This window comes from Nannobrachium achirus, assembly GCF_963921795.1.
Source record: "Nannobrachium achirus genome assembly, chromosome: 4".
Taxonomy (NCBI): Eukaryota; Metazoa; Chordata; class Actinopteri; order Myctophiformes; family Myctophidae; genus Nannobrachium; species Nannobrachium achirus.
In genome coordinates this window covers 46676744-46704677 of record NC_137813.1, presented here as the reverse complement: position 1 = coordinate 46704677, position 27934 = coordinate 46676744, and the positions used below count along the sequence as shown (strand labels likewise).

General features: G+C 44.9%; 1 protein-coding gene across 1 annotated transcript in view; it reads left to right on the top strand.

Annotated features, from left to right (window-relative positions):
* The first annotated feature begins 1936 nt into the window (after nt 1-1936).
* The window catches only part of ppap2d (phosphatidic acid phosphatase type 2D), a 42918-nt gene continuing 16920 nt past the window's right edge, over nt 1937-27934 (top strand). The window contains exon 1 of the mRNA XM_080724244.1: nt 1937-2697. Within this exon, the coding sequence (XP_080580370.1) occupies nt 2475-2697 (223 nt within the window). The 5' untranslated portion in view covers nt 1937-2474. The remainder of the gene's footprint in view (nt 2698-27934) is intronic.

The following is a 27934-nucleotide window of genomic DNA, read 5'->3' as shown; positions in this document are numbered from 1 at the left end:
CCCTAATTAGTTTGTTTTGGGCTGTTTGGAGCTTTAGCTTTAAGGCAGCTGGGGCGTCGCGATACCAGACAAGGACTCCGTAATCAATGAGGGGCCCAATAAGAGCACCTCCTAGTGTCTTTCGGGATTTAATATTGATCAGTGGGGCAACTCTTTGCAAGAAGCGAATTCGTTGATTGACTTTATTGATTACCTTGGTGGTCATTTTTTCACTGGATAGGTTAGCCTCCAGGATGCAACCCAGGTAGCAGATGTGGTTTTTTCTTTCTATCACAGTGTCACCTACTTTAATTGTGAAGTTCTCAACTAGGCTAAGTTTCTGACTAGATCCAAAGAGGATACATTCAGTTTTGCCTAGGTGAATTGAGAGTCTGTTGTCATTGAGCCAGGTGCAGATCTTGTTAAGTTCACAGTTAAGGGCCTTTTCAACCTGCAAAATGTCTCTGCCTGAGACTAGGAGAGCCGAGTCATCCGCGAACAGAAACAGATTGCAGTCACAAGCAGATGACATGTCGTTTACGTATATTAAGAACAACAGTGGTCCTAGTATACTCCCTTGAGGTACTCCACAGTTTACTGGGAGGGGGGGGGACAGGGTTCCGTTGACTTCCACCATCTGTTCCCTCCCCACCAAGTAAGAGTGCATCCATCTCACTGCTGTGCTATCAAGACCAATAGCTTTGAGTTTTTCGATCAGAATAGAATGATCGACGGTGTCAAATGCCTTCTGGAGGTCCAGCATGACCATGCCACAATATTTGCCATCGTGAATTTCACGTTTGATGTAATCTATACCACTCTTCCGGAAACACAAATGAGTTCCATAGTGCCCAGAATGTTTTGGTGCCCACATTTCTTCTTGTAACCATCTAGTCTAGTGAGGTTCACACTACAGTATATATGACAGGGAATATAGCTAGTGTTTTCAGTGAGAAATAAAAAAGAAGCAATATGCCTAATTCTTAATCTCAACACCAGGTGGCACACTCTTCCTGCTTAGTCAAGATAGGAAGGGATAAAAAATAAAGACATAAAATGGTCATTAAGGAATCAAATGACCTTTGGGGATGAGGTGAGCAAAATTCACATGAGGCAATTTTCAGATAAAGGCTTATGGTTTTTAAATCTAACAGCAGCAGCTGCAGAAACAACAACAATACAAAATGCTTATATAATTAATATTATTGTTATTATTTTGAAAAGAAAAGAAAGAAAAATAATGCTCATTATGTTGTCAGATAAGGCCCACATCAGTGGTGGAAAAAGTAGGCCTACTAAAATCTTTAATTAGTTAAAAGTAATGTAAATAAATACTCCATTACAAGTAAAAGTCTGGAATTTGGAATTTACTCGAGTAAAAATTCCAGTACCAAAGTACCAAAGTACCAAAAGTAAAACCTACTTGTTCAGGCAGAATGCCCAAATAGCAGATCTACAAGCTCACAAGTCACAATTCATGCATTGTGAGCTTGTAGATCGCCTATTTTCAAATGGCCGAAATGTAGGCTACAGTATAGATAGGCTGAAGTTGTTCATTTAAGTAGGCCTATTGTGATCAAAATCTACAAAGTAACTAGTAAAGTTTTCAAATAAATGTAGTGGAGTAGAAGAAGTACATTTTGGATCCAAGATTTAGGCCACATATAGGAGGAGGCCTAGTAGTAAAAGTATTGGAAATTGGAAATACTCAAGTAAAGTACAAATAACTCAAATGTAGTTACTTTACACCACTGGCCCACATGCAGTCCTGTGGGTTGTCAGAGCAGAGGGAGTACAGCCAGGCCAGGCAGGGTGTTGCGACCCTACATAACAGGGTTTACTGCGAATGAAAACAAACTTCCCTGGCTGTGCGGAGGGGAGGGGCAGAGCCCAGGAGAGAGAGAGAGAGAGAGAGAGAGAGAGGGACGGGAGAAAGTGCTCTCACCACTCACATGGATGCATGGCAAAGTTGAGATAGTTCACTGACTGGAACATGGACAACAAGTCAGTAAAAGCTGGCAGACGGACCGAACATGTTGCTGTGGGCTCAGGCGGCGTGATACTTAGGACATCTGGTTTGTTGTCGTTGGTGGTAAATTAAAAGGTTTATTCTGAGGAGAGAACACTAGTTGAAAAGGAAGAGTTCAATAATAACGCCAGTCAGCGAAAGTTTCGCTGTAGTTTTAGCGTTGGAACTGAAGTTTGCTCAAGGCGAGCGAATGTTTATTGCACGTCCTCTTACTTTTTTTTTTGCATTTCGCAACACTTATACCTGTCCTTGACGTCTCACTAACAACACCAATCAGTTGTTTTTGTTCTTTTAAACATGGATTTCCTCTGTCAACGAATGGACTGAACTGCTTTTTTGGGGGGGAATTCCTTCAACTTCTGCAAGACCCCGGCCTGTTTTAAATCTCACACCACGCTTTTTTTTAGTTTGCTTTTTTATCTTTTCTCAAGTTCTTCTAAAAGACACTTGATTTCAGAAGAAGATCATGCAGAAATTAAACTCCACAAACAACCACACGAGCGGCAGCACGCTGCCCCGGGACGCGGAGCTCCAGCTGCGGTTGGCCGACAACGGAGGAGTGGGAGAGGCTCACCGGGAGAACGGCTCTGGTGTGGGGATGCGTTTCCTCAGCGAGGCCGGCGGGGAAGGCTCCCTCTGCGGCAAGAGGAGGATGCTCGTCTGCTTGGATGTATTGTGTCTCTGTATTGGTAAGTAGTTTGTAGTAGGCCTACACCATTGTTTCTCACAGCGGGGTCCCTGGCCGGGGACCCCCAGGGTTGCTTGAGGGAGTTCCAGGGGGACCCCAGCTAAATGATTGTTAGGAACCAAATGGACCCTTAGTACCCTTACCAAATGGACCCTTAGGGTCCACATTGATTTTACAATGGCCTGTATACATTGGGGTCCCAAACATAGAAATGCCATTAAATTGGGGTCCGTAGCCTTATGCATGTCAAACTGGGGGCCCTTGAAATTAAAATGGTTGAATTTTAGAATAGAGTCCTAAAATCTTCTCATATGGGGGTCCCTGGCATATCTTTTCAAATGGGGGTCCGTGGGCTAATAACTGTCAATTTGGGAGTCCTTGACATGAAAAAGTTTGAGAACCACTGGCCTACACACGCACACACACACACACACACACACACACACACACACACACACACACACACACACACGCACACGCACGCTGCATTATAAAGCCAAGGCTTAAAGTGAACTTTAAACCGTTATTATACAGGCCTAGGCAGCAGCAGACCGTTATAACGATAGAAAACAGAATGGAAGACGCACAGTAGGATATATCTTTTCCTTACAGTTCAGTGATGCACCTCAGTCAGTCAGTCAGTCAGTCAGTGCACGTGGGGAGTCGCTGCTGCTGAAGGCCAGCTGGCACGCACACACACACACACACACACACACACACACACACACACACAGTCAGTCACACACACACACACACACACACACACACACACACACACACACACACACACACACACACACACACACACACACACACACCAGGAGAGTCGTCCCGGGAATACTTCAGTTCCCATGGTAACCCTGGAGTTTCTCAAAAGGAAGGCAAGGGGAATTGGGGTGGGGGGGTGGGGGAGAAAAAAAAACACATGTTGTTGTGGGTACCCCTTGTTAGTGCAGTGCCTAAAATTACTTGTCCTTTGTTCACCTTGCTAGCCTGTCATCTATGCCAGCAACAAACTTAACTCTGGCAAACAAACCGCAAGCCTGTTATATAATTCATTGAACTAGCCCTTACCCGTTCAAAGATATGAGCTCCGAAATGATGTGCAGTGTGTGGGTTATGGGATGTGTGCACTGTGCACACAGTTTATGAGGGATGGAAAGTAACTTTAACTGTGTTTGCATGATAATATGTAGGAGCATCAATGTAAGAAATACCCGTTTCGTTTAATGGCTACAGAGATACTGTTCCCCCCGCCCACCCGCCTGCACACACACCCGCCTGCCTGCACACACACACACACACACACACACACACACACACACACACACACACACACACACACACACACACAGAGCTGGTTAAACATTTTGCCTCAAGCTAGATGCAGAATAGATGCGCCTCATGCTAGATGCAGAATAGATAGTAGATACAGCATAAAAATGCTAATATACAGCATACGATTTGTGAAAGTGACAAACAGGCTTCACAGTTATGTCAGGTGTGTTCATATGCTTATGGTGATGCGATTTCAGATCAATTGCTCCAGCCACCGAGGAGAAACGCTGTTTCAGACAGACACTCACTCACTCAGACAGACATTCGCAAAATTATAGTATAGATGGATGCTGAGAGTCAGTTAGTCTATTATGTCCTTATTTTGAGATGGGACACGGGGCGGTATATGAAGGCAATGACCTCAAGAAGTGTGCTTGTTTTTCTATGACATTGACTTGGAGTGGCGTGCCGTGCACGCTCTAATTATAGAAAGTTAATCTTATTTTATCGAGTCGTGAGGCGTCCCAACTAAATAAAACAACAATAAAACCTTTGCCGTCATCATCTCACATGACTTTGACACGGCAGGGAGCACGCTGACGGCTGTTATGTTTGGAAACGGTTGCCCTGTCAGGGGAGAGGTGGAACCCGTCGAGGCAGACGGACAGGTATTCTGCTGCCACATAGGCAGTTAGGCATAGAGGAACCGGGGCTGACAGACAGACTGACTGACTGACAGTGGCTTTCACTGACACGGTATTCCCTCTCCCCTGCAGGTATGCTATTAGCTGATCCGTTAGCGCGGTTCTCAGCAGCCCAGAACAGTGTTTAGGAAGTGGCTGGTGAGTGGCCCATCATCAGTCCCTCCAAATCGGAGGAAATGGTCTCTCTCAGTTCTCCTCTTAGCTCAGCACGCAACTCACTGGCGTTCTCACGGCAAATAGAAATAGCCTGCGTTGACCCCCGGTTATCCCCATGGACTAGATTACAACACTGTGATTGAGACACTGTAGGCCTCAAGCTGGAAAAGGGCAGCTCGGAGGCCCTATGGAGAGAGACCGTGACATCTTGTCTTGTGACTGGAAGTCGGTGAATAAGAGGAGCAAGTGTCCACCTCGCTAAAGAGATTAGCGATGACTCCTTACCCCCTCGTCTCGCTCTTGCCACATCTATCTTGCCCACTTCCTGTCCATCTCTTAATCACTTTTTTGTGCAAGCACCAGAGGACCGACCTTGATTCATCAGTGGGGGTGATTGCCAGCGATGAATGCCACGGCTTGTTGAGAAACCAAACTGACCCTGCCAGCCAGCGTACCCGGCGCTCATCCCTGACAATATGGTTTTGTGACTAAACCAATTTTCCCCTAAATGCCATCAGATTCCCAAGGCTGTTAACCCGTTAATCATGATCCCCTCTGTCAAGAGGAGGCTCATTTACCACTGTCTGACTGTAACTGTGGAATTCTCCCTGGAGCATCCTCGTTGCAATTATGTTATCAGTTGAAGAGGGATTTCACTACCAGCTACGTTCCCTATAGCCTCTCGCAGCCAAGTGTTTATTGCACATTGTTGTGGCACTAACTTGTAAGTTGCATATTATTAACTTCTAAGTTAATAATATAACCCTATATACTTTATTGATTGGGGCCCCCAAGGGGTCTATAATTGTCCCCCTCCTTTTTCCCCAAACCAAATAGTCTAAAGTGAAAATTGTTTTGTGAGCATCGTAGATCTGCTATTTTCGCAGAATGTTTGCCTAGAGATGACATGCAACAGAAAAGGGAAGGGTTCATCATGTGGTTAAATTAGAGAGGTTATTCTGAGGCGCGATGGAGGACTTCGAAATCAGGCAACTTGCTGCTTCCTGCCTCACCAAAAAGTTAGCCTGGCCCCTTCTGGTTCAATAACAGGACGGGTGTTGTTGATGGGGGCGCTCTGACGTGCGCGGAAGATTGATGTTTCAACCCGTGATGGATTCTTTTCAGGTTCATCACTGAGTCAGTATGTTCCCTGTAGCTTTAGAAAACACAAATGACTCAATCTGTTCAAGACAAGTGTGTGTGTGTGTGTGTGTGTGTGTGTGTGTGTGTGTGTGTGTGTGTGTGTGTGTGTGTGTGTGTGTGTGTGTGTGTGTGTGTGTGTGTGTGTGTGTGTGTGTGTGTGTGTGTGTGGCTGTCACAATTATTACATAATCGTCTAATCGTGATTATTTGACATTATCGCAATTATTTTGTCATAATCGTCATAATTGTGAATGTTGAAAAACGAAATAGTGGAAATAGCAGATCTACAATCTCACAACGCGTCGCGATGTGACGCGTTGTGAGCTTGTAGATCGGCTATTTCCACTATCAAAGTTATTTTTTAAGTAGTAAGTTGTCTATTTCTTTTTATATGTAGGTTATGTGTCATATCTACCATGTGCAACTTCAAAGCCTAAAAGACAAACAGAAACGTAATTGTCAACGACAAAAACACAATTAAATCGTTAATTGCAATTATTTGAGAGAAGATTAATCGTCATGTAAAATGTCATATCGTGACAGCCCGTGTGTGTGTGTGTGTGTGTGTGTGTGTGTGTGTGTCAGGGCATTGACAGGGTGAGGTTTCAGTAGAATCTGTGCCCTGTGGCCACTTCACGTCAGACGCAGGGTCCGGCCACTCAGAGGTCAAGAGATGATGACGGCTGTTTGTCATACCTGTGGGGCCTGCTGGGACAGGCCCCCCGGCCCCCGGCCCCTGCTATCTACACTGCTGTCTCCCCTCCAGCACAGGTGGCCCCTGCCTCGCTCTGTTGTCACCCCAATAAAGACAGTCATCACCTCCTTAGAGTAATTAGAAAATGACCGTAAGAATGAGTGGCTCTTTAAAAACCCATGATTTGGCTGTATAGCTTTAGAGAGGGATATTGTGTCCCCCCTGCTGCTTGAAGATGCTATCTCAGTCAGAACATAGGTATTTGTGTGTGTGTGTGTGTGTGTGTGTGTGTGTGTGTGTGTGTGTGTGTGTGTGTGTGTGTGTGTGTGTGTGTGTGTGTGTGTGTGTGTGTGTGTGTGTGTGTGTGTGTGTGTGTGTGTGTGTGTGTGTGTGTGTGTGTGTGAGAGAGAGAGAGAGAGATATTCAAAGAATGTTTGCATTGGCAACAGTAGTGAGTTTATATATGCTTGAAAGGGAAAGTATAGGATAGTAAATTCTCAATGCTAATTCATCCATTTGTAGCTCAGAGATTGTACAAATGAGGTTACAATTGTACATAGGGATGGGACGATATGAAAATGTCATATATCACGATTATTGTGACAGAAGAAATTCCCAATTTACGATATTATCGCGATAATCAAAATCCATTATCCAGTTGGGCGGAACATTTGATTTGTGTCAAGTACGTACATTATATTATAAGTATCTTTCACCAATTCTAGAGGGTTTAAGTGGTACTGGATAGATACACAGCTCAGCAAATAAAAGGTGAATTGAACCCAGTGCATGACGGAGAACGGTATCACGATAAATTAAATCTCCACGATACGATTATCGTTAATTTTTTTTATCACGATATACGATAATATCGCTTATCGTCCCATCCCTAATTGTACATTCAGGATTTATTTGACAGTGCAAAAAAATGTCTAGCTCTCAAACCCCACATTGAGTGATGGTACGGTGTGTGTGTGTGTGTGTGTGTGTGTGTGTGTGTGTGTGTGTGTGTGTGTGTGTGTGTGTGTGTGTGTGTGTGTGTGTGTGTGTGTGTGTGTGTGTGTGTGTGTGTGTGTGTGTGTGTGTGTGTGTGTGTGTGTGTGTGTGCGAGCGTGCGTGCGAGCGCGACTGTGCGTGGGTGTCTTGATGTCTCTGAAGACGTGAAGCAGCATGCTAGGAGAAGGCAGTCTGTGTATCTGCTTAAGCGATCAGACAAAGCTGCCTCTTTCCTGCTTATCTTCACTATTTTCCCTCCTCTTTCTTCTCCTTTCTTCAGCCAGATTCCATTTGGGGATGGAAGGTGTCTCAGCAAAATGCTGTGCGAGTGTGCGGTGAGGGAGTGCGAGCATGTTCTTCTGTCTGTGTGTGTGTGTGTGTCTGTCTGTGTGTGTTTGTAAGTGTGCTTGTGTAAGAAGGTTCTTGTTTCTCTTCAGTTGGCAGAGAAAGCTGTTGAGTGAGACAGTGCGAGGCCAGCAAGTCCCAGCTTGTCAACATGTACAGAGCCAGGAATATTAAACTCTCCTCGGTGTGTGTGTGTGTGTGCGTGCGTGCGTGTGTTCACAACTGCCAGCATGGGTACACTACTATAGCTGGCACGCCTGCGTTGCTGTGTTGACAAATCTGCCGGTCCCATTTTGCTTGGTGTTTAATAAGCTCGATCAAACGCACTCTCAATTTCGCACAATGCTGTGCCACGCCGTTCCGAGGCTGACAGATGGAAGGCCATTAAAAAAAAGGCTCAGTCAAATCATTAGCCAATGGAAGGACTGATTGCACCAACTCAACCTCGCTAATGTATCTACAGATCTACTTTCTTTTTCTTTCTTTTTTGACAGCGCTACAGCGGTCCAGAGAACTCCATTAGCTGCACCCTTATTAGCTGCACCCTTCCTTCCTGAGACAGACATTGCATTATGCCCGTGTACTCTCTCACTGTGCTTTGGCTGTCAAGACCTCTGGCCTTGTCCATTAGCGTTGGCGTGGCACGGCCCACATCCCAGGCTCCGGTGGGGGTTACGGTTCGGAAGTGGAGGAAAACCCTCTCTCGTGAGATCAGTGATGGAAACAGCTGGACCAAGAGCGCAGCGCGGCCCCCGGGGGGTCCGAGAGAGCTACAGTAGGGGTCAAAGAAGGTCAGGTTGGGAAGGGGGAGAGGGGGCTAGGTGGCACCTTAGGGGATCTAAAGGGGATCTAGTCCACAGCTGTGTTGTTTATGTGCCTGTGCACAAGTTCCATCCAGACAGAGAGACAGGAAGAAGCAGACAACCAAATAGTTGCTAATGTGCTTTTAATGAGCTTTAACTGCAATCCTCTCTTCAGGAAGCGCTCCGTAACTACCCGAGACGGTCCATAGGTATTCGCGGTAATGGGTGAACAAAGACGTGTGCAGCAGTCTTAATGTTCTACTACGCTAATTAAGCAGGATGCGTCTGGAGAGGATTCCTATCTCGGTACCTGCGTGAAAAATACGGCGTTACCCCGTTAGCCACTATCCTCAAGGCTGTCAGAATTAATGACTTGTCCCCTATCCCCCCACACGTCCCCCCCCCCCCCCTGTTGGCGCCATCGCATGGTTCCCTATCCTCGCCATCGTTCTATCATCGCGACACATCTCACCTGCCGGAATCTTCCCTCTTAGTCCCCGCCAGCCCCCAACCTCAAAGCTACGCTTTGTGTGTCTCTGAAGCCGTTCCAAACCGCACGCTCCCCACCAAACCAAAACACACTGACAGACAGACAGACAGACAGACAGACAGCCGTGCAAAGCCCTCAACTCTTTCCATACATACCACCACACCACACACTAGGGATGGGACATTTCACATCACGATTATCGTGACAAAAGAAATCGCGGTTTGCGATGTTATCGCGATAATCAAAATCCATTGTCCTGGGGCGGAACATTTGCCAAAAAATAGCAGATCTACAAGCTCACAACGCGATCGGCTATTTTTTGGCAAATACATTTGATAGAGAGTGAAAAAAAGGCTGTATCAAGTACGCATATTATGAGTACCTTTACCAATTATAGAGGGTTTAAGTGGTACCGGACATGCGGCTCGGCAAATAAAAGGTGAATTGATCCCAGCGCATGACGGAGGACGATATCACGATGAATTAAATCTCCACAATACGATTATTGTGAGTGTTTTTTTATCACGATAAACGATAACATCGCTTATCGTCCCATCCCGACCACACAGCCGAGGAGACCCCTACCCAGTCCTAGAAAAACCACAACCTCTTCCGTCTCTCTCTCGTTGTAGACAGACACCCTTACCTTCTCACCGCAAAAGCGCCGACAAGTTGTTTAAAGTTCCCTGACTATACACATACCGCAGTGACAACTTAGCCCTTTATGTTCCTGCTGACTCAGACAGACAGACAGACAGACAGACAGACAGACAGACAGACAGCTCTGCTTGGAGCTCACCGCTCAAGCCCTGGGGTCCAGAGCTGGGGCTCCTGGAAGCAGGTCAGTGGAGTGTGTCGAGAACAGAGAGGCTGGGGGGGGGGGGGGGGGTGGGGTGGGGGGCATGTGTAGACACGATTAGCGGTAACAGCAGTAGCACATGTAGCGGATGATTGCTGGTCGTTTTGGGGTGGGACGGTGGTGAAGTTAAGCCGTGTGGGCTCTTCCCGTGGCCGTTGAAAATGTCTTGTCACTCGCCTGCCTCAGTCGCAGTGCTGCAGACGGACAGTGTCTGTGGTAGATTTAGGCGGTTACACATCTCCATTCAGAAACATTTGCCATTCAGAAGATTGACTTCCATTATTCTAAATGGAGGTGTCACCTAAACCCTAACCCTAACCCTAACCTCAGTGGGGGTATTTCTGAATGGCGATGTTTCTAAGTGGTCTGCCCCCGATTTGGTTAGTGTGCAGCGGAACGTGCCTGTTGATGTGGTGTTGCGTATGGCAGAAAGGTGCACCTTGCCATGACAAGTGTGATGCAGTTGCGACACAGTAAAATCCTCAGAGTTAATTAGTGGGGTTGCCCTAACAGGACTGACACAGAGATCTCCATAATATATTATTTATTTATTTGTCAACTAATTTTCCCCATTGACTTCAATGGGGAAGATTCAAATGGTAAGACGGAATTAATTTCCAAATGTGACTCGCATCGCGGCAACCACACTTACAGTTTCCCAGAATTGCATCTTTCACTCTTGAGCAGTGGTTCTCAACCTTTTCAGGCCGCGACCCCCCAAATAATCATATTTTAACTGGGGACCCCCCCTCCCTGACGAGCACTAAGAGTTGTTGAATTACATTTGGTATAACACGGTACTATTGTGAAAATAGCCGATCTACATGCTCACAACGCCTCGCAACTCTGCCTTTAATATTTGACAATTAAGCCAATGTTTAATTTGTCATTTTAGAGATACTAAAAAGTCCTTCAATTGTCACTTTAGAAATGTGCATATACCCTCTCTATACACTTAAACTTTGTGTTGGTTTGTTTTTAGCGTTGAGTGAAAAAACAACGTCGCACATTAAGCCAGTCATCTGGGGGACCCCCCGAAATAATTTGGGCCCCCATGTTGAGAACCACTGCTCTTGACAGTGTAACAAGCACACGTTTATGTTGATCCCCGCAATGCAGTGGTGACCAATTCAGCCTTATTATGCCACAATGCCAACAGCGCAGATGTGCCTAACCATGCTGCCCATTCATGCAGGTGCCATTGTGTCGCGGTCCACGAGTGTCCAGAATCTTTTAGATCTTTTTTTTTTTACAACTCTGTGTTGTCTGGCGTAAATAAAGGAGCCTGGTCTCTGTGGAGTCCAGCTGCGACACACAGCAGATGGTCAGTGAAGATATATACCGAGTCTCTTCTTCAAGCCGTCTTTTGTTCTTCTCTGATCGGCCTCTTTTGTGCTGCCATCGGGGCAGACAAAACAGAGCGGCTCGTTGGGACAATCCAGCCAATTAGGGAGACAGAGGTTTTGGGAGGGTGGGGGAGGGGGCTGTTGTTAGTCACCCCTATCTCCTCTCTCTCTGCCACCTGGATCCTGGAGCGGCCCGCTGGAAATGGGATTTATGGTTCTTTGAAGTGAGCCGGATCTCTGGGATCCGTTACTTTCAAAGAGCCGTTCAAAAGACTGGTTCATTTTAGTTACTAGTTACTATAGTTACTTTGTAGATTTTGATTATGATTACAAATAAGTTAAACCCTATACATTTCAGCATATATAAATTACATTTCGGCCATTTGAAAATAGCCGATCTACAAGCTCACAATGCGTCGTGTTGCGACGCATTGTGAGCTTGTAGATCTGCTATTTGCAAATGTTTTTTTTCCCCTACATTTTATTCATTGGAAAACTTGTTAAATGGAATATAATGCATAATGAGTACTTTCTACTATTGGTACTTTAAGTACATTTTGATACCAATACTTTTGTACTTTTACTAAACGTACATTTTTAATTCCGAACTTTTATTCGTGGCAGAGTATTTCAACATTGCAGTATCGATACTTTTACATATTAAAGTAAAGAATGTTTGTACTTTTTCCACAACTGTTCATTTTGAAAGGAACGGCTCAAACCGGATCCCATCGTTAATTTCAAAGAGCCGTTCAAAAGACTTGATTCGTTCGCGGACGTCCCACCTCTACAGCCCACCACGGAGGAGCAGGGGGAAGAGAACACACACACACAGACACACGCACACACACACACATACACGCACGACGTTTCACACACAATAATTTTAATTAGGTATGTGGTTTGCCAGTCATAATCACAGCCTTGGTGCCAATGACTTCATGTCCTGTCTGAGCGCCGACGTGCGCATCTCTGTCAGCATGCGTGTACACATGCTACACGACACGTGCATGCGTGTACACACTACGCGTGCACGAGCGTTCATCCCCGACTGCCTCTCTTGAACAAAGGCTTTCTTTTATCGGGAGAAACATGAAAGGTTTTCTCCGTGCTCCGAAATCTACCTGACCCAAACCGAGGCGGCTGTGGGTTGTGTTAGTAATAATGGTTGCTGGCCAGTGTTGCCAGATTCTGCAAGAGAAACGAGACCAAAAGAAGCGACTAGGCCACGTGATCTCACACACAAAACGAGTTAATTTAGCATCACAATCAGTTTTACTACGTTATCTACTATTATCTACAAGCTCACATACTGTATAGCAATCCACAAGCTCACAGCGCCTCGCATCAATCTTGAAAACATTTGAAACATTTGGAATATGTTTTTACATTTTAACCACACAAATCTTGCATTTGGGTCCTTGACACAAAATACCTTCAGATGAGGGTATTCATTTGGGGCTCCTTTTCTCCTTTACATGAAAAAATGTAAGCAACATTAGAAGCGAAGGAAAAGGAGAAGGGGGAAGAAAAAATCCACAACCCGCAACTCGCCAACTACCAATTTTTACAAGCGACTTTGCAGTAAAAACAAGCCCAAAGTCACTTATCGTCGTTGTCGGGCGGAAACCTCGTATCTCCAAGTTTCAAATTTGTACGTTCTTTCGCAAAGTAAAGCCCTGCTTCATCATACAAGGCCGTCGCACAAAAGTAGCGAAAACAGCAGATCTACAAGCACACAACGCCTCGCGGTGCGAGGCATTGTGTGCTTGTAGATCGGCTGTTTTCACTAGTTTAGTTCATTTTTTAAATGATAAATACAAAACGAACGCTTTTGGACATACAAGGTTTCCACCCGACCACGACATTATAATAAGCAAACTTGGCAACAAGTGGTTCTGCTGGGCCCACCCAGCCCCTGCTGAAGAACACCAGTTGCCATTACGCCATGCGAAAACCCCCAGCGCTGCGTCTTTATCCCGCTATTATTAGGGATTAGCATGCTATACCGAGCTTAGCATGACAACACACCGCCACCAACACCCCAGTTTCACCAGCATATTTTGAGTGGAAGTTTGACTCCTAGATAAACAAGCAGCTTAAAGCTGAGGTGGGGAAAAGCTTGGCGTGTGTCCCAGAGGCTGGCGAGAGGGGGGCCGGGATAGGAGGACCACCCCGGGAGGGGACTGACTGTACATAGTGCTGAAGCCACAGCCATATTAAAACCCATTTAGAACGGGGTACACATTATTGTGTATCATTATGTTTTGCTTAAACTATTGAAAAATAGCAGATATACAAGCTCGCAGCGCGGCACCGAGTGCCGCGCTGCGAGCTTGTATATCTGCTATTTTTGAAAAAAATTGAAAATTTGAATTTTGACCCGATTCTATAAGTGTCTTTTAAATCCTTCTAAGGTTTTTTGAAAAACCTATGTTTCTATGTCAGCAATCTGGCCAGCCATCGTCAAAGAAAAGGTCCTTTTCACTTGAACTGGAGCTCAGTTGGTCTGTTCTTGAGAGACTACTATGTCAGTGGTTCTCCAACCTTTTCATGTGAAGGACCCCCAAAATGATATGTATTTGGCCACGGACCCGCATCTCAAAATATCTAGTTCCAGGGACCACCCAGAAGCAAAATTTGAGTTACAAACGTTCGCTTTGAAAATACATATATTCAAAGATTTGCACACATTTTCACGACTTTTTTCAAAAATAGCAGATCTACAAGCTCGCAGCGTGGCACTCGGTGCCGCGCTGTGAGCTTGTATATCTGCTATTTTTCACTGGTTAAAGCATTGAATAATTTTAGGCCTAAATGGGTTAACTGAGGAGGTGGCAGAGCAATAAAGGCTAATTTATAGTCGTATGACCTGAACAACCCCCCTTTTTTCCCACTTTTTCTTTCTTTTTTTGTCGAAAATATGTCATCTTTGTCAAGCGGTGCTTGTTGAAAAAGGCACAGGGCAAAGTATAATTCAAAAGAAAGATCTTTCGCACGCTGCGATAATAGTCCCAAAGGTGTTGTTAAAAGGTGTTCCGTTTATCATCAATAGATTATTTTGATCTACAAAGGATCTTTTTGAGAATCCAGTGGTTCAAAAATAAATGTTCTCGCGGCGATAATTAAACATCTTTTGGAGTGTTACAGCAGTGTGTGCACGTTGTTTTGTTCTTTCTTTTGGTAGACCTTTCATCTGTTCGACACCTACTCACTGTGTGTGTGTGTGTGTGTGTGTGTGTGTGTGTGTGTGTGTGTGTGTGTGTGTGTGTGTGTGTGTGTGTGTGTGCGTGTGCGTGCGTGTTCGCCTTCAGCTTTCTTAATTAGCCTTGATGGTGTCTCTAGTTCTGTCACGGTGGCAGTGGAATAGTATTGGGCGTGATGAAGTAAAAGACCAGTGCTAATCTATCTGGCTGCTTGCGTGTAGTGTTTGTTGGCTGTACATACGGCTGCTATGTTGTCCAAGGCGTCCGTTTGTTTGCTTCAGTGACTGTGCGTATAGGATTGTTTGGTTTCGTGTGGTTTGCTGGCTCCGGGGTGGTTTATTTGGTCGGTTGTGGTTGGTTGGTTTTTTTTGTGGGCCACTGGGATTGTTTTGTGGTTTGTTTGGTTGTGTGTTAGTGTCTGTGTGCAGAGAGGTTTGGTTATTTGCATGCAAGAGAGGGTGTGTGTGTGCGCGCGCGCTCTCGCTCGCTCGCGTGTGTATGTGTGTATAGTGTAAGTTAAGGATATTCTGCTGGCTGAGGCGGGGTCCTGTTTACAGAGCGGGTCCCAGCAGAGCCCAGATCTCTGACCCCTCAGCATTCCAGAACCACCGCTAATCGCCTCCGTCTGCGTGTTCTTCCACGGAGCACCCCTCCTCTACCACATAACACATCTCCCCCTCCTCCTCTCTCCATCTCTGTTCTCTCACCCCTGTCCGCTCCCCCACCCCAGTCTGCTCCCTTGTTTGTCAATTTTCGAGCCTCCCGGCCATGCATGCATTTCAACCTACTTTCCGATTTGACACGTTATATCGACGAGTACACACACACACCGAACCAGCATGCATGCCCCCGAAGCATGCACATGAATAACTATAAGCGGGGGTGTCGCACCAAATTCTGGGCCCTGGTACTACAAGGATTCAGTTCAAGGAGTTCCGACAAGATGGCGACCGAGTAGGACGCGTTTGTTGAGCTCTGTGGAGGTGCATAGTTTTCACATTTTTTAAGCCCATTTTTTACTGCCTTTATAGTTCTTTTGAGACTTTAAACGCCCAAAACACTGGTGAGCGTCTGTTTTTGCAGTTGTTTCGTGTTTCATGCCGAATACGATTAACACGAGGTCGAGGAGTACCAGGTCTCCGACCGCAAACGCTGACAACATGGCCGGCGCAATGCAGGGCGACGCTGACGCTCCGGTTACAAAGAGCATGCTGCGCGAGGTCCTCAAGGAATCACTGAAAGAGTTTATGGATGGTTTTATTCAACCCATGATGCTTGGCTTGGAGAAGAAATTACTGAAGAAGATTGATGACTTCGGAAAGGAGCTGCGTCCTGCAGTCGCCACGCTGAACACGACCGTGGCTGAACATGGGGAGGCCATTGAGAACTTTGGTTCCTCCATGGACAGTTTGCAGATGTGTATCACTGAATTGGAGAGAAGATGTGCTAATCTGGAGGAGAAGCTCGTCATAGCAGAAGACCGGAGTCGTAGGAACAACATAAGAGTGATTGGGATCTCTCCTGGGCTAGAAAAGGCTGACCCAGTGGCCTTTATCCAGTCTTTTTTGCAGAAAACATTCCCCGACGAGTTTCCCGACTCCCCCCCGGAGGTGGATCGTGCTCATCGGACCGGCAATCCACGTTCTGATAAGCCAAGGGCTTTCCTGGCAAGGATCCATTTTTTCCGGGTAAAGGAACGCATACTCCAGCTCTCCAGGAAAGCAGGCCAACTGACATACAATGGCAAAAAGGTGTATATTTTCCCCGACTGGTCTGCTGAAACATCAAAGAGAAGGGCAGCTTTCGGGCCAGTAAAGGAATTCCTACGTTCCATCACCGCGGAAGGAGTGAAATACGGAATAAGGCACCCGAGCAAATTCTGGATAACCGTGGATGAGGCGACTTCTACTTTCAACTCACCCAAGGAAGCTCTGGCCTTTTGCAAGGATAAGTTCAAGACTCCAGGTGCTGCGGACGAGACTCTAGCTACGCAGGATGATGAGACGACAGTTACAGAGAACTAACTTTTACCAGGGACACTTTTGCTTTCGTGATCGCGTGCTTTCAAACACATTCTGCCGATGTGATATCCTTTTGCCTTTAATGGACTGTTGGTAAGCTGGCTGGGACTTTGGAGATGACTTTTACGCAGCGTCTTTCTTTCCTCACTCTCTCCTCCTCCTCCTCCCCAAAGGGTGAGTTGTTAATGTAAGCCTACTTATTGTTTTGGACTCATCATCTGACTTGACGTTGTGTTTTCAAGTGTTTCGTTTCATAATACCTATTTTATTTGTATCGAAGAATAAGATATATTTTATTTTTTAACAAGATCTGTAAGCAGATGGGTGTTACTCGTTTTAATTTAGGTTACCGCAAGGAGAGAGGATTTAGGGCTGCTAAAGCTATAAGCATAATTCACTGTCTTTTTTGTTTGAATATAATGGACATTGTTCTTGTTATTATTGTATTCCTTTTCTTTGCTCTTATTGAGCGTTGTGCTGCTTACTATATAGGTCTAGAGGGTTTTATCTCTCTCTGTTAAGCTTTGTCTAACGGGTTCCGTGTCGCGGTTCAGACGGAGCCTGCTCTCTCTCTCGTCTTCCCTCTATGTCTCTCTATCTATCTCGGCTTTCCCTCTCTCTCTCTCTCTCTCTCTCTCTCTCTCTCTCTCTCTCTCTCTCTCTCTCTCTCTCTCTATGGCTCTCTCTCTCGCTGTGTGTGTGTGTGTGTGTGTGTGTCTCTCTCTCTCTCGCTCTCTCTCTCTCTCTTTCTGTTAGGTAATGGCGGCTATGTTGGTTGTTAGTTTATGGTTCGTTTATGCCTCCTAAAACGCTACTTTCTCGGGTAGGAGGGCGAGACTGGGCTTTGGCCTTTGTATTGAGTAATGTAGCCTACTGTTTAAGGTGAAACAGATATAAATAATATGGTCTAAATTGTGAAGGCTCCGCGGTTCCAGAGACCACTCGCTCTCCCGCCCTTTCTCTATGTCTCTCTACCTATCTCTGCTTCTCCTCTCTCTCTCTCTCTCCCTGGCTCATTGACTCGTTCTTTTTTTTCCTTTTTTTTCTAATCTCAATAGCTGGCGGATGTACGATCTCGTGGCGCGTTGGCTCTACGTGCTTGTGGATCCGCTGTCTGGGGGGGGGGGGGGGGGGTAGTTATTTACCTACTTTACTTGTTGTCTTCTAAAATGGTTAATTTCTTGATGGGGGGAGAGGGGAGCTCTGTATTGGGATATTTATTTTGTAGTCGTGATTGGGTAGGTTCACTGTTTGAAGTATGGTAGTTTACTGTTTAAGACGGAAACAGACTTAACTAATATGATTGACATTTATCTAAGTTTGCACTGGCCTTTTGGGCATGTACAGGGAGCTGTATATGGCGCAGTATGCATTATGTGTGCTGTGTTGTATATGGTTTCCTGATCATACATAACTGTGTTTTATGTAAATACTTATGTATACAGACTTTTCTTTTCTTTCTTTTTTTCCCCCTTCTAATTAGTAATTGTGGTTTGTATACATGGATGCATGGGGGGGGCTGTATGTGGCGCAGTATGCATTAACACTGTGTGTGCTTTGCTGCATATGGCCCCCCGGATGTGCTTTTAATTTCTATTTCTAACTACATATATAAGTGCATATATTTTTTATATCATATACACTGATTTCCTTTTTATTTATTTTTATTATTAATATTATATTAGTGCCTTGTCGTGGTGACAGCCTTATTTCCACTTATCTGTCACAAGTGTTTGGTTATTTGCATTAACGTGGCTTATAGGGCTTTATCACATTCTAGGTGGGCCTAATGCTGGACTGATTATTATTATTACAGTTGTTATAGTCCCCTCATTTTTTTTCCCTTTATTCTTTTCTTTTTTCTCTCCCCCTTCTTTACTAGAAATGTTAACATACCATTCTCATTTATTTAAGTGATATGAAGTGGGGAGATTGATCATAATTTGAGCGGATGGAATGTTTGAGAGCTATTCAGCCACAAGAAGGCACTTTTTTGTTGTTGTTGTTTTTACTTTGGTGATCTGTTATATATTTACATAATCACCAGAGGGCAATGTATGGTTACTTTTGGGCAGTTACTTGTTTGCACTCTCTGACAGAGTGAAATGAAGGTTGACTAATAGGTTGATGGGGTGGGGAACTGTTTTTGTGCACTCTGATGCTAATGGGGTTTTCCCCCTCAAGCTTCAATGTTATGTGTTTTTTTATGTTCGTTTGATGTTGCTTTTTCCTTTCTGTTCCTTTTGGGGTTGTTTTGTTTTTCTGTGGGGAAGGTTTGTTGTGAGGGACCAACTAGGAAATTCTAAAATGTTCTACTGTGCTTGCTGTGCGTATGGTTTGAACCACAATTATGACAGAATATAAATTTCTAAGTTTCAATGTAAGGGGAGCGAATATACCGCATAAGCGAACCAGCATTTTGGGGGTTTTGCGATCTAAATCAATTGACTTTGCATTTATACAGGAGTCTCATCTTTTAAAAGAGCATTCCAACCGATTGGCTAATAAACATTATCGTGTTTTAGCCTTTTCAGCTGCTTCTTCCAAAACCAAGGGAGTAGCCATATTGGCTAGACGTAACCTTAGGTTGGATTTTTTGGGTGATTGGTCTGACAGTGACGGGAGGATAGCTGTTGCTAAAATCCGCTTGGAGGGTAAAATGCTAGCACTAGTCTCTGTGTATGCTCCAAATGTTTTAGACAAAGAGTTTTACAAATTACTAACTAAAACCTTATTGGAACTGACGGATTTCAAAATCATTGTTGGTGCTGACTTCAATGCAACATGGCAACATAACCTAGATAGATCCACTGGGGTAGAAAGCAGAGAACAAGCACTAGCGTCTGCAGAACTACGTGCTTGGGCAAACTCAACTGGCTTACTCGACATCTGGCGTTTAATGAACCCAACGGTTAGAGATTTTTCTTTTCTGTCGGGTAGGCATGCTTCATTCTCTAGGATCGATTACGTTTTTGCCCCTGTTAGCTTGTTTCATAAAATTGCCAAGGTAGAGTTGCTCCCAATGTCACTCTCGGATCACAAGGCGGTGCTGTGTGTTGCTTCACTGAAACAGGTTATAGATAGAGCTCCTAGATGGCGGTTTAACACCACACTGCTGCGCGATGCGGCATTTGTAGCTCAGTTTCAAACTGGTTTGCGCGAATTTATAAATATCAATACAGGCTCAGTTGAGGATCCCAGAATTCTTTGGGATGCAATTAAAGGCTTTATCAGGAGTAATACAACCCTCTATGCGTCCACTCAGAGAAAATTAAGGTCAGCCAAACTGGTGGAATTGGAATCTCGGTTTTCTACTTTGGATAATTCTCTCCAAAATAACTTTGATGTTAGTACAGCAACCCAGAGAGAGCTAGTTAAGAAAGAAATTAACTCCATTCTCAAGCGCCGCTCAGAATTTCAAATGAAACGCACAAGGCAAAACTACTATTTTAATAGTGCAAGACCCAGTCACTTACTGGCTTTACGTCTTAGATCCAATGAGCATTTTGCTGATATTGTTAGTGTCAAATCAACAACGGGAGCCATGGTTACAGAACCCAAAGAGGTCAATGCCACGTTTCGTGCTTTTTATGATGAGCTCTACACCTCCGAGGTCATTCACGATGATGCAGTATGCAATGATTTTTTATCCAACATACAGTTACCAACCCTTAGCGAGGCGGATGCGGAAGCCTTAGATAGACCGCTCCATCTGGCGGAATTACAGGAAGCTGTGCTCGCAATGCGTAGGGGCAAGTCGCCTGGTTTGGATGGGATACCCCCTGAACTTTATGCCATCTTTTGGGAAGATCTAGGTCAGCTGATGCTAGACATGTTTCGATATGCAATTGAAAGTGGCTCTTTCTCCAGGGATGTGAATGTAGCTATTATATCATTATTGTTGAAGAAGAACAAGGATCCCACAGATTGCGCAAGCTATAGACCGCTTTCACTTTTGAATTCTGATCTAAAAGTTTTTGCTAAGGTGCTTGCGCGTCGCTTGCAGGGTTTTATGACCACCTTAGTACACTGTGATCAGACAGGTTTCATAGGAACTAGACTAGCCTCTGATAATGCTAGACGACTATTGCATATCATCGATAGGGCTAAGGAGCTGAGGACCCCCGCCGCAGTGTTGTCGCTCGATGCGTTGAAAGCATTTGATCGTCTGGAATGGTCTTACCTGTGGGCTGTACTAGATAAAATGGGATTTGGTGCTTCATTCATACATTTTGTTAAAGTACTTTATTCTAATCCGTCAGCGATGGTCCTAACCGGTAAGATCTGTTCGCCGCTATTCACGATTGGCAGATCTTCAAGGCAGGGTTGTCCCCTTAGTCCTCTCCTTTTCGCACTTTCACTCGAACCCTTGGCTCAGACAGTGCGTCAGTCTGCAGATATTACTCCTGTTTCGATTAACAACACACAGCATCGCATTTCCCTATATGCTGATGATATTCTACTGTTCATTGAGAATGCACCACAGTCAATTACTCACGTCCTTCAAATTTTTGATCAGTTCAGTTCCATTTCCGGCTACAAAATTAATTGGACGAAGTCAGCCCTTCTACCTCTAAATGATCAGATGAGATCTGCTATCCTGCCGCCCATAATCCCAGTAGTAAGCCAATTCAAATATCTTGGCATAGATATTTTCCCCTCTCTTCAGGCTATTGTTAAGAACAACTATGGTGACACTCTAAATAAGATTTGTCTTGATTTAGATAGATGGTCATCTTTGCCCAACTCTCTCCAAGCTCGAGTTTCAATCATAAAGATGAATGTTCTTCCTAGGGTTAACTTTGTAAGCTCTATGCTCCCTTTGCCACCACCGCCGCAATACTGGAATAAGCTTCACTCTTCGATATCTAAGTTTGTGTGGAAAGGGAAACGCCCTCGTCTTAAACTTTCTCTATTACAACGTGCTAGAGATGATGGCGGCCTTTCATTGCCCAACTTTAAATTTTATTATTGGGCCTTCACGCTCCGCCCCCTTTTAAATTGGTTTAACCCAGCAAATAAGGTTTCTTGGAGAGAGCTTGAGGAGAGTTTAGTGCAGCCTGTTGAATTGAGAGATCTTATCTATTCAAACATAACTACACATCAATGCAAAGTTCGCTTTGGACCTATCATTTCTCATTTAGTGGCAGTATGGAGGGCAGCTGAAAAGATGTGTAAGATTGATTGTAAATGGAACTTATTTTCCCCAGTGTTCAATAATCAAAGACTTTTAATCGAGGATCGCCCCATTCGCTTTCCAAGGTGGAGGGCTAAGGGGATTCGTACATTAGGGGACTTATTTGATAGAAATGGTTTACGACCTTTTCGAGATTTGTGTGACATCTTCAATCTGCCTGGAAATACCCTTTTTTTCTACTTCCAACTGAGAACGTCCATGAGGACCTACGGGGTCCCATGGCAAGCTCCCCTTAGATTGCACCCCTTCCATGAGTTTATCTGTGATGGTAACAGAACAAGAGGTTTGGTTTCCACCCTCTATGGTTTTTTATTAGACTGTAGTTATGGGCCCCTATCTGTTGATACTGTTTGGAGGAATGATGTACCAAATTTGGACCCTGACTTTTGTTGGGACACAGTATGGTCTAACATTAGGCTATCTTCTAGAAATCCAGACCATCAACAAATTCATTTAAATTTTGTTCATCGGACTTATTTAACTCCCCGCAGACTATGTGCTATGAGGATTTTGAATAATCCCAACTGCACTCTCTGCGCCTCAAATAGTATTGGTACCTTCCTTCACATGGTTTGGGAATGCCCAAATGTGTCGTCATTCTGGAATATGGTTGCCTCCAAACTTTCAACTATTTTTAGTATTAATATCATATCTTCTCCTTCTTTATTTTTATTAAATGACGTCTCACAGTTGCAACTAAACAATATACGCAAGCGCATCTTCTTTGCTGGATTAACGGCGGCGAAGAAGATGGTAGCTACGCGGTGGAAACCTCCTCATACGTTAACGTTTCGCCAGTGGGCCTTGACCTTTCTAGATATAGTATATTTAGAGCAGTCGATAGCAAGGTTACACGGAGCAAAAGAAGAAAACATTAATATGTGGTCGGACATTGCAGATAAGCTTAAGGCTATGATTCAAGAAATCACTATATAGTGGTAACAGCCTAGCACAGGCATGCACTATTGTACATTCCGTGTTGGTCCGGGGAAAGGGGGTGGGTGGGTTTTCTTTTCCTTTTCTTGTTTTGCTATTGTTTGTGTTGTTTGTCTGTTAATTGCATTTTTCTTTTGATTAATGTTTTACTTTTTCTTGTTCTATTCATATGTATGTCTCTAATTTCATGTTATGGAAAATAAAAATAATTGATAACAAAAAAAAAAAGGATTCAGTTCAATTATCTTGTGCTTTATCTATTGAAAAATAGCCGATATACAAGCTCACAGCACGGCACAGAGTGCCGCGCTGCGAGCTTATAGATCTGCTATTTTTGAAAAATCATGAAAATGTGTGCAAGTCTTTTGAATTAAGGCCCCTCCACCTTGGGCCCTAGTAACTCAGTCCCACTTCCCCCCCCTTGTGACGCCCCTGACTATCATCCGTCCATACCCCTCCTCCTCCTCCTCCTCCTCCTCTTCCTCTCCGCTCTGCCTTTATTCACTTTCTCCATTTTGCTTGCTGCCTTTCTTTTTTTATTTCTTTGCCTTTGGGTCGTTGTTGTTCTCTCACAGTGAGCTCATTCTGGGCTGTGGTCATAGATGTGTAAATTAGAACCAGCAGAGTTTCTCTGCTCTCGTCCCCCTCCCTCTCTCTCTCCCTCTCTCTCTCTCGCTCTCTTTCTGTGTCTGTCCCTTTTGACTATTTGAAAGCATTCCTGCTTTGAGTATTGGGCCCGTTTTGGCCCGTTTGTGTGAGACCTCCCCTCCTCTGAGTCCTCTCCTCCCCTCTCCCCTCCTCTCCTCCTACCACCCTTGCTTGGTTCCCCCTGGCCTGGCCTGCGTGCCTGCAGGGGCGTCACGGGGGGGGGGGGGAGTGGGACTGAGTTACTAGGGCCCAAGGTGGAGGGGGCCCTAATTATTTTATACTTTAGCTATTGAAAAGATATACAAGCTCACAGCGCAGCACCGAGTGCCGCGCTGCGAGCTTGTAGATCTGCTATTTTTTGGAAAAGTTGTGAAAATGTGTGCAAATCTTTGAATATATGTATTTTTCAAGCGAACATTTGTAACTCAAATTTTGCTTCTGGGGGGGTCCCTGGAACTGGCCCAATACATATCATTTTGGGGGTCCTTCACATGAAAAAGTTTGAGCACCACTGACATAGAAATTAGAAACATAGTTTTTTCAAAAAAGAAACAAGGAAGGATTTTAAATATTCAAATTGCACGCACTTTCACGACTTTTCAAAAATTGCAGATCTACAAGCTCGCAGCGCGGCACTCGGTGCCGCGCTGTGAGCTTGTATATCTGCTATTTTTCAATAGTTAAAGCACAAAATAGTTAAAGCTCATCATGGGGCCCCCGGCCCCGCAGTGAATCCTTGTACCCAGGGCCCAGAATTTGGTGCGACACCCCTGGCCTGCCTGCCTCCTGGCTGGCTCGCCGGCTCCGTCCTGCTCTGGCTCCTCTCAATCCGTCTTGGCCAGGTGCAGAGGTTTTTGCTCACAGCTGCATGACAGATGATGTTGAGGGGCCTGGAGAGAGTGCTTTTGTGCCTTGTTGTGAAAGCCGTTTTAGGGGCCGCTGTAAAGGCACGAAGGTTGACTGCGAGCGACAGAGGAACCCGGGGGTTTGCGTGACCGGGGTTTGTACTTTGTATATGGACGCGGCTCGGCTTTACTGCGTCGTTGTGTGGGGGTGGGTTTCCTGTCTACCCTTAGCGGTTGTTTGCGATGTGTCTTTGTTGTGCCTTCCGCAAACAATGTTGTAAATAAATGTCAGGGACGGAGATCGGCATTTGACTGTCACATGTTGGTATTGGAGGAGCTCCGCTGAACATCGTTATAGGGGGTCCTCAGAGTTACTACAGGGGGGCCGCCAAATCTTTGTGTGATAGGATCATCTTTTTTACATGAATCAATTGAACCCTAGCATCCCTATTCTTAAGTGAACATTAGCCAAACAATAGCAGATCTACAAGCTCACAACGCCTCGCGCTGCGAGGCGTTGTGAGCTTGTAGATCGGCTATTTTTTGGCACAGAGGATTGTAAGTAGATATTGACAGTTCAAGTGGTTAAATGTCTGAAAATACTATGAGAAATCAATGAACATCTGCAAGACAATTGTATACGATATGTAGTGGGGGTCCCTGCTTCATCTCTCTCTCAGCTAAGGGGTCCTTGGCCTGAAAACGTTGAAGGCCCCTGCAGCAGAATATAGCCTTTGGTTTGTGGCCATTCAAAGCCCTTGTCTGTTTGCGGGTTTGACAGAAAGCAAACACAGAAGAAGCCATCGGTATTGGCAGGGGGTGAGGTCATAAAAAACACTGCTATCTGGCTGAGTGCTTCATGGCGCCCATTAAGACCTCCAAATGTATTGAAAATCCTCCCACTAAGGGGTCTGTGGTCTGATAATAACCACAGAAACCCTGGCACTTTGGCTCCGACTGTAACAGAGAATCTGTCCATTACTGCACTGACAACACAGCAAGAACATTGATTGTTCTCAGACGACTGGCTATATCCCCCCCCCCCCCCCCCCCCCATGAAGACAGGGCCAGAGGCTGATTGATGGAGAGGAGCCACTGGCCAGCCGCGAAGGAAACAGGCGTCAATTGGGTATGGCAGGGGTATGACTATGCAGCTGCCATACCCTGGGTCCAAGGGGGGAAATAAAAATTACTAGTATAAATATAAATCCATGAATGTCTCTTTGTCTATCTGTGCTGGTTATTATGTTGTTAAATTACAGTAAAATAACTACAAATGCAAAATGTAACAAAATTGTCACTTTAACAAGGTATTATAATGATATTCTCCACACTTGTATTCTCCCCATCTTGACAGAATGGTATATTCCCAGTTTCTGCAGGTCAGCTGCACAGGTGCAATGCCTTATTGTTAATTGTGGCACGTTTACTAACATGCCAAGTTTAGCTGCACTTGAACAACCGTTCCAGGCTGCCATATCCAGCCCAAGAAACCATAGAAACGTGGTAAAAAATCAAATGTACTTCTTAAAATAAATGTATCATGCCTGTTGCTAAGGTATGGCAACGTGACTGGTGTCTTGCACGTGCGTGTAAGACACGCGTGTAAGACACCAGTCATGTTGCCATACCTTAGCTTTTTTCTGAACTGACACCACTGGGAGAGGAGCCATGCACTGGCCAGCCGCGAAGGAAAGTAGCGAGGCGGCGTCCTAACGGGTCAGAGACCTCTGACCGGGGCAGTGTGTGGCAGTGTGTGTCTTGTTAATGTGTGTCAAATGAACACCATAAAGACTTTTAAAAGCAACCTCCCCACGACCAGACTTGAGGCTTTATTGAAACGGATGTGCGCTCGCTGCCAGCCCTTGACCCAGGCTGTGGACATACAGTGATGCATTGATTGTTGATGAAGGGAGCAGGGGCGTCACAAGGGGTAGGAAAGTGGGACTGAGTTACTGGGGCCCAAGGTGGAGGGGCCCTAATAACTTTATCTATTGAAAAATAGCAGATATACAAGCTCACAGCGCGGCACCGAGTGCCGCGCTGCGAGCTTGTAGATCTGCTATTTTTGAAAAGTTGTGAAAATGTGTGAAAATCTTTGAATATATGTATTTTTTTAAGCGAACATTTCTAACTCAAATTCTGCTTCTGGCGGTCCCTGGAACTAAATATTTTGAGATCGGGGTCCGTGGCCAAATACATATCATCTTGGGGGTCCTTGACATAGGTTTTCTTGCACACACACACATTTTCACGATTTCTCAAAAATAGCAGATATACAAGCTCGCTGCGCGGCACTCGGTGCCGCGCTGTGAGCTTGTATATCTGCTATTTTTCAATAGTTAACATTCTTGGGGGGCCCGCAGTGAATCCTTGTACCCAGGGCCCAGAATTTGGTGTGACGTCCCTGGAAGGGAGCGCTGCATGGTTATTACAGGCTCCTGCCAGAGAGAACTGTGTCAGTCGACCCCGCGTTTGGCACGTCTAATATGAATATCTGGGACAAAGGTCGTTCCCTGTCAGCGTGAGGCCCACACGGATGAAACATTAACCACTTTCTCTCTCAACCTGGCGTCCCAATTTTGGGCAGCCATTATTATAGGGGAAATGTGAAAAGAAAACATACGGCAAAAACAAAAAAGCAAATCTATAAGCTCGCAAGGTCTCACTGTCCTCTCACACCATGACATGTTGTTCAAAAATGTTTTACGTAGAGCTATCGCAATTATTTGACATAATTGCAATTATTTGACATAATTGCAATTATTTTGTGATAATCGTCATAATCGTTTACATGTTGAAAAATGTTTATATGCTCAAACATTTAAAAAATAGTGTAAATAGCAGATCTACAAGCGTTCTTTGTGTAAAGTTGTCAAATATGTCCTTCATTTCTTTGTATATCTAGGTTACGTGCCAATCTGCCATGAGCAACTTCAAAGCCTACAAGTCAAACGGGAATGTAATTGTCAACGACGAAAACACAATTAAATTGTTAATCGCAATTATTTGAGTGACAACTAATCGTCATGTAAAATGTCATAAATGTGACAGCCCTAGTTTTACGGTTATCCCAAATAGCGACAGTTAATACTTAATGACACAGCACCGGTTGACAGAATGTGAACCCGATCGTATCAGTTTAGGCTTTAAGTTCCATATCTCTCCGGTCTCGTTGTAGATCCCCACCCTGTTGGCCCGATAAAGCCTGATAAGAGGATTAAAGGTTACGCTGGTGCTTTCTTGCGAAAGGTGGCAGGAAGGGAACCCGGAAACCCGCATGCAGAGATTTTTGTTCAGCCGAGTCCTACGTGGAAAACACCACGAGCGGCTCTCTGACTGTCAGACGGGACTTTCATCAAACATTCGTCCTGCTTTGAACCCAAGTGGGCTAGTTAATACTAGTCGAAATGACGCTCGTCATCAGGGCCACAGGGTTTCTGAAGAACCATTTGATCTGATAGCGACCGCCAGGTTGCAGTTACTATCAAAACCACCGGCTGTGAGTCAGTCTGTCAGTCACGTCACACTTTTCCCCAACTCATATCTCCGCCACCGTTGCCCCTATCCA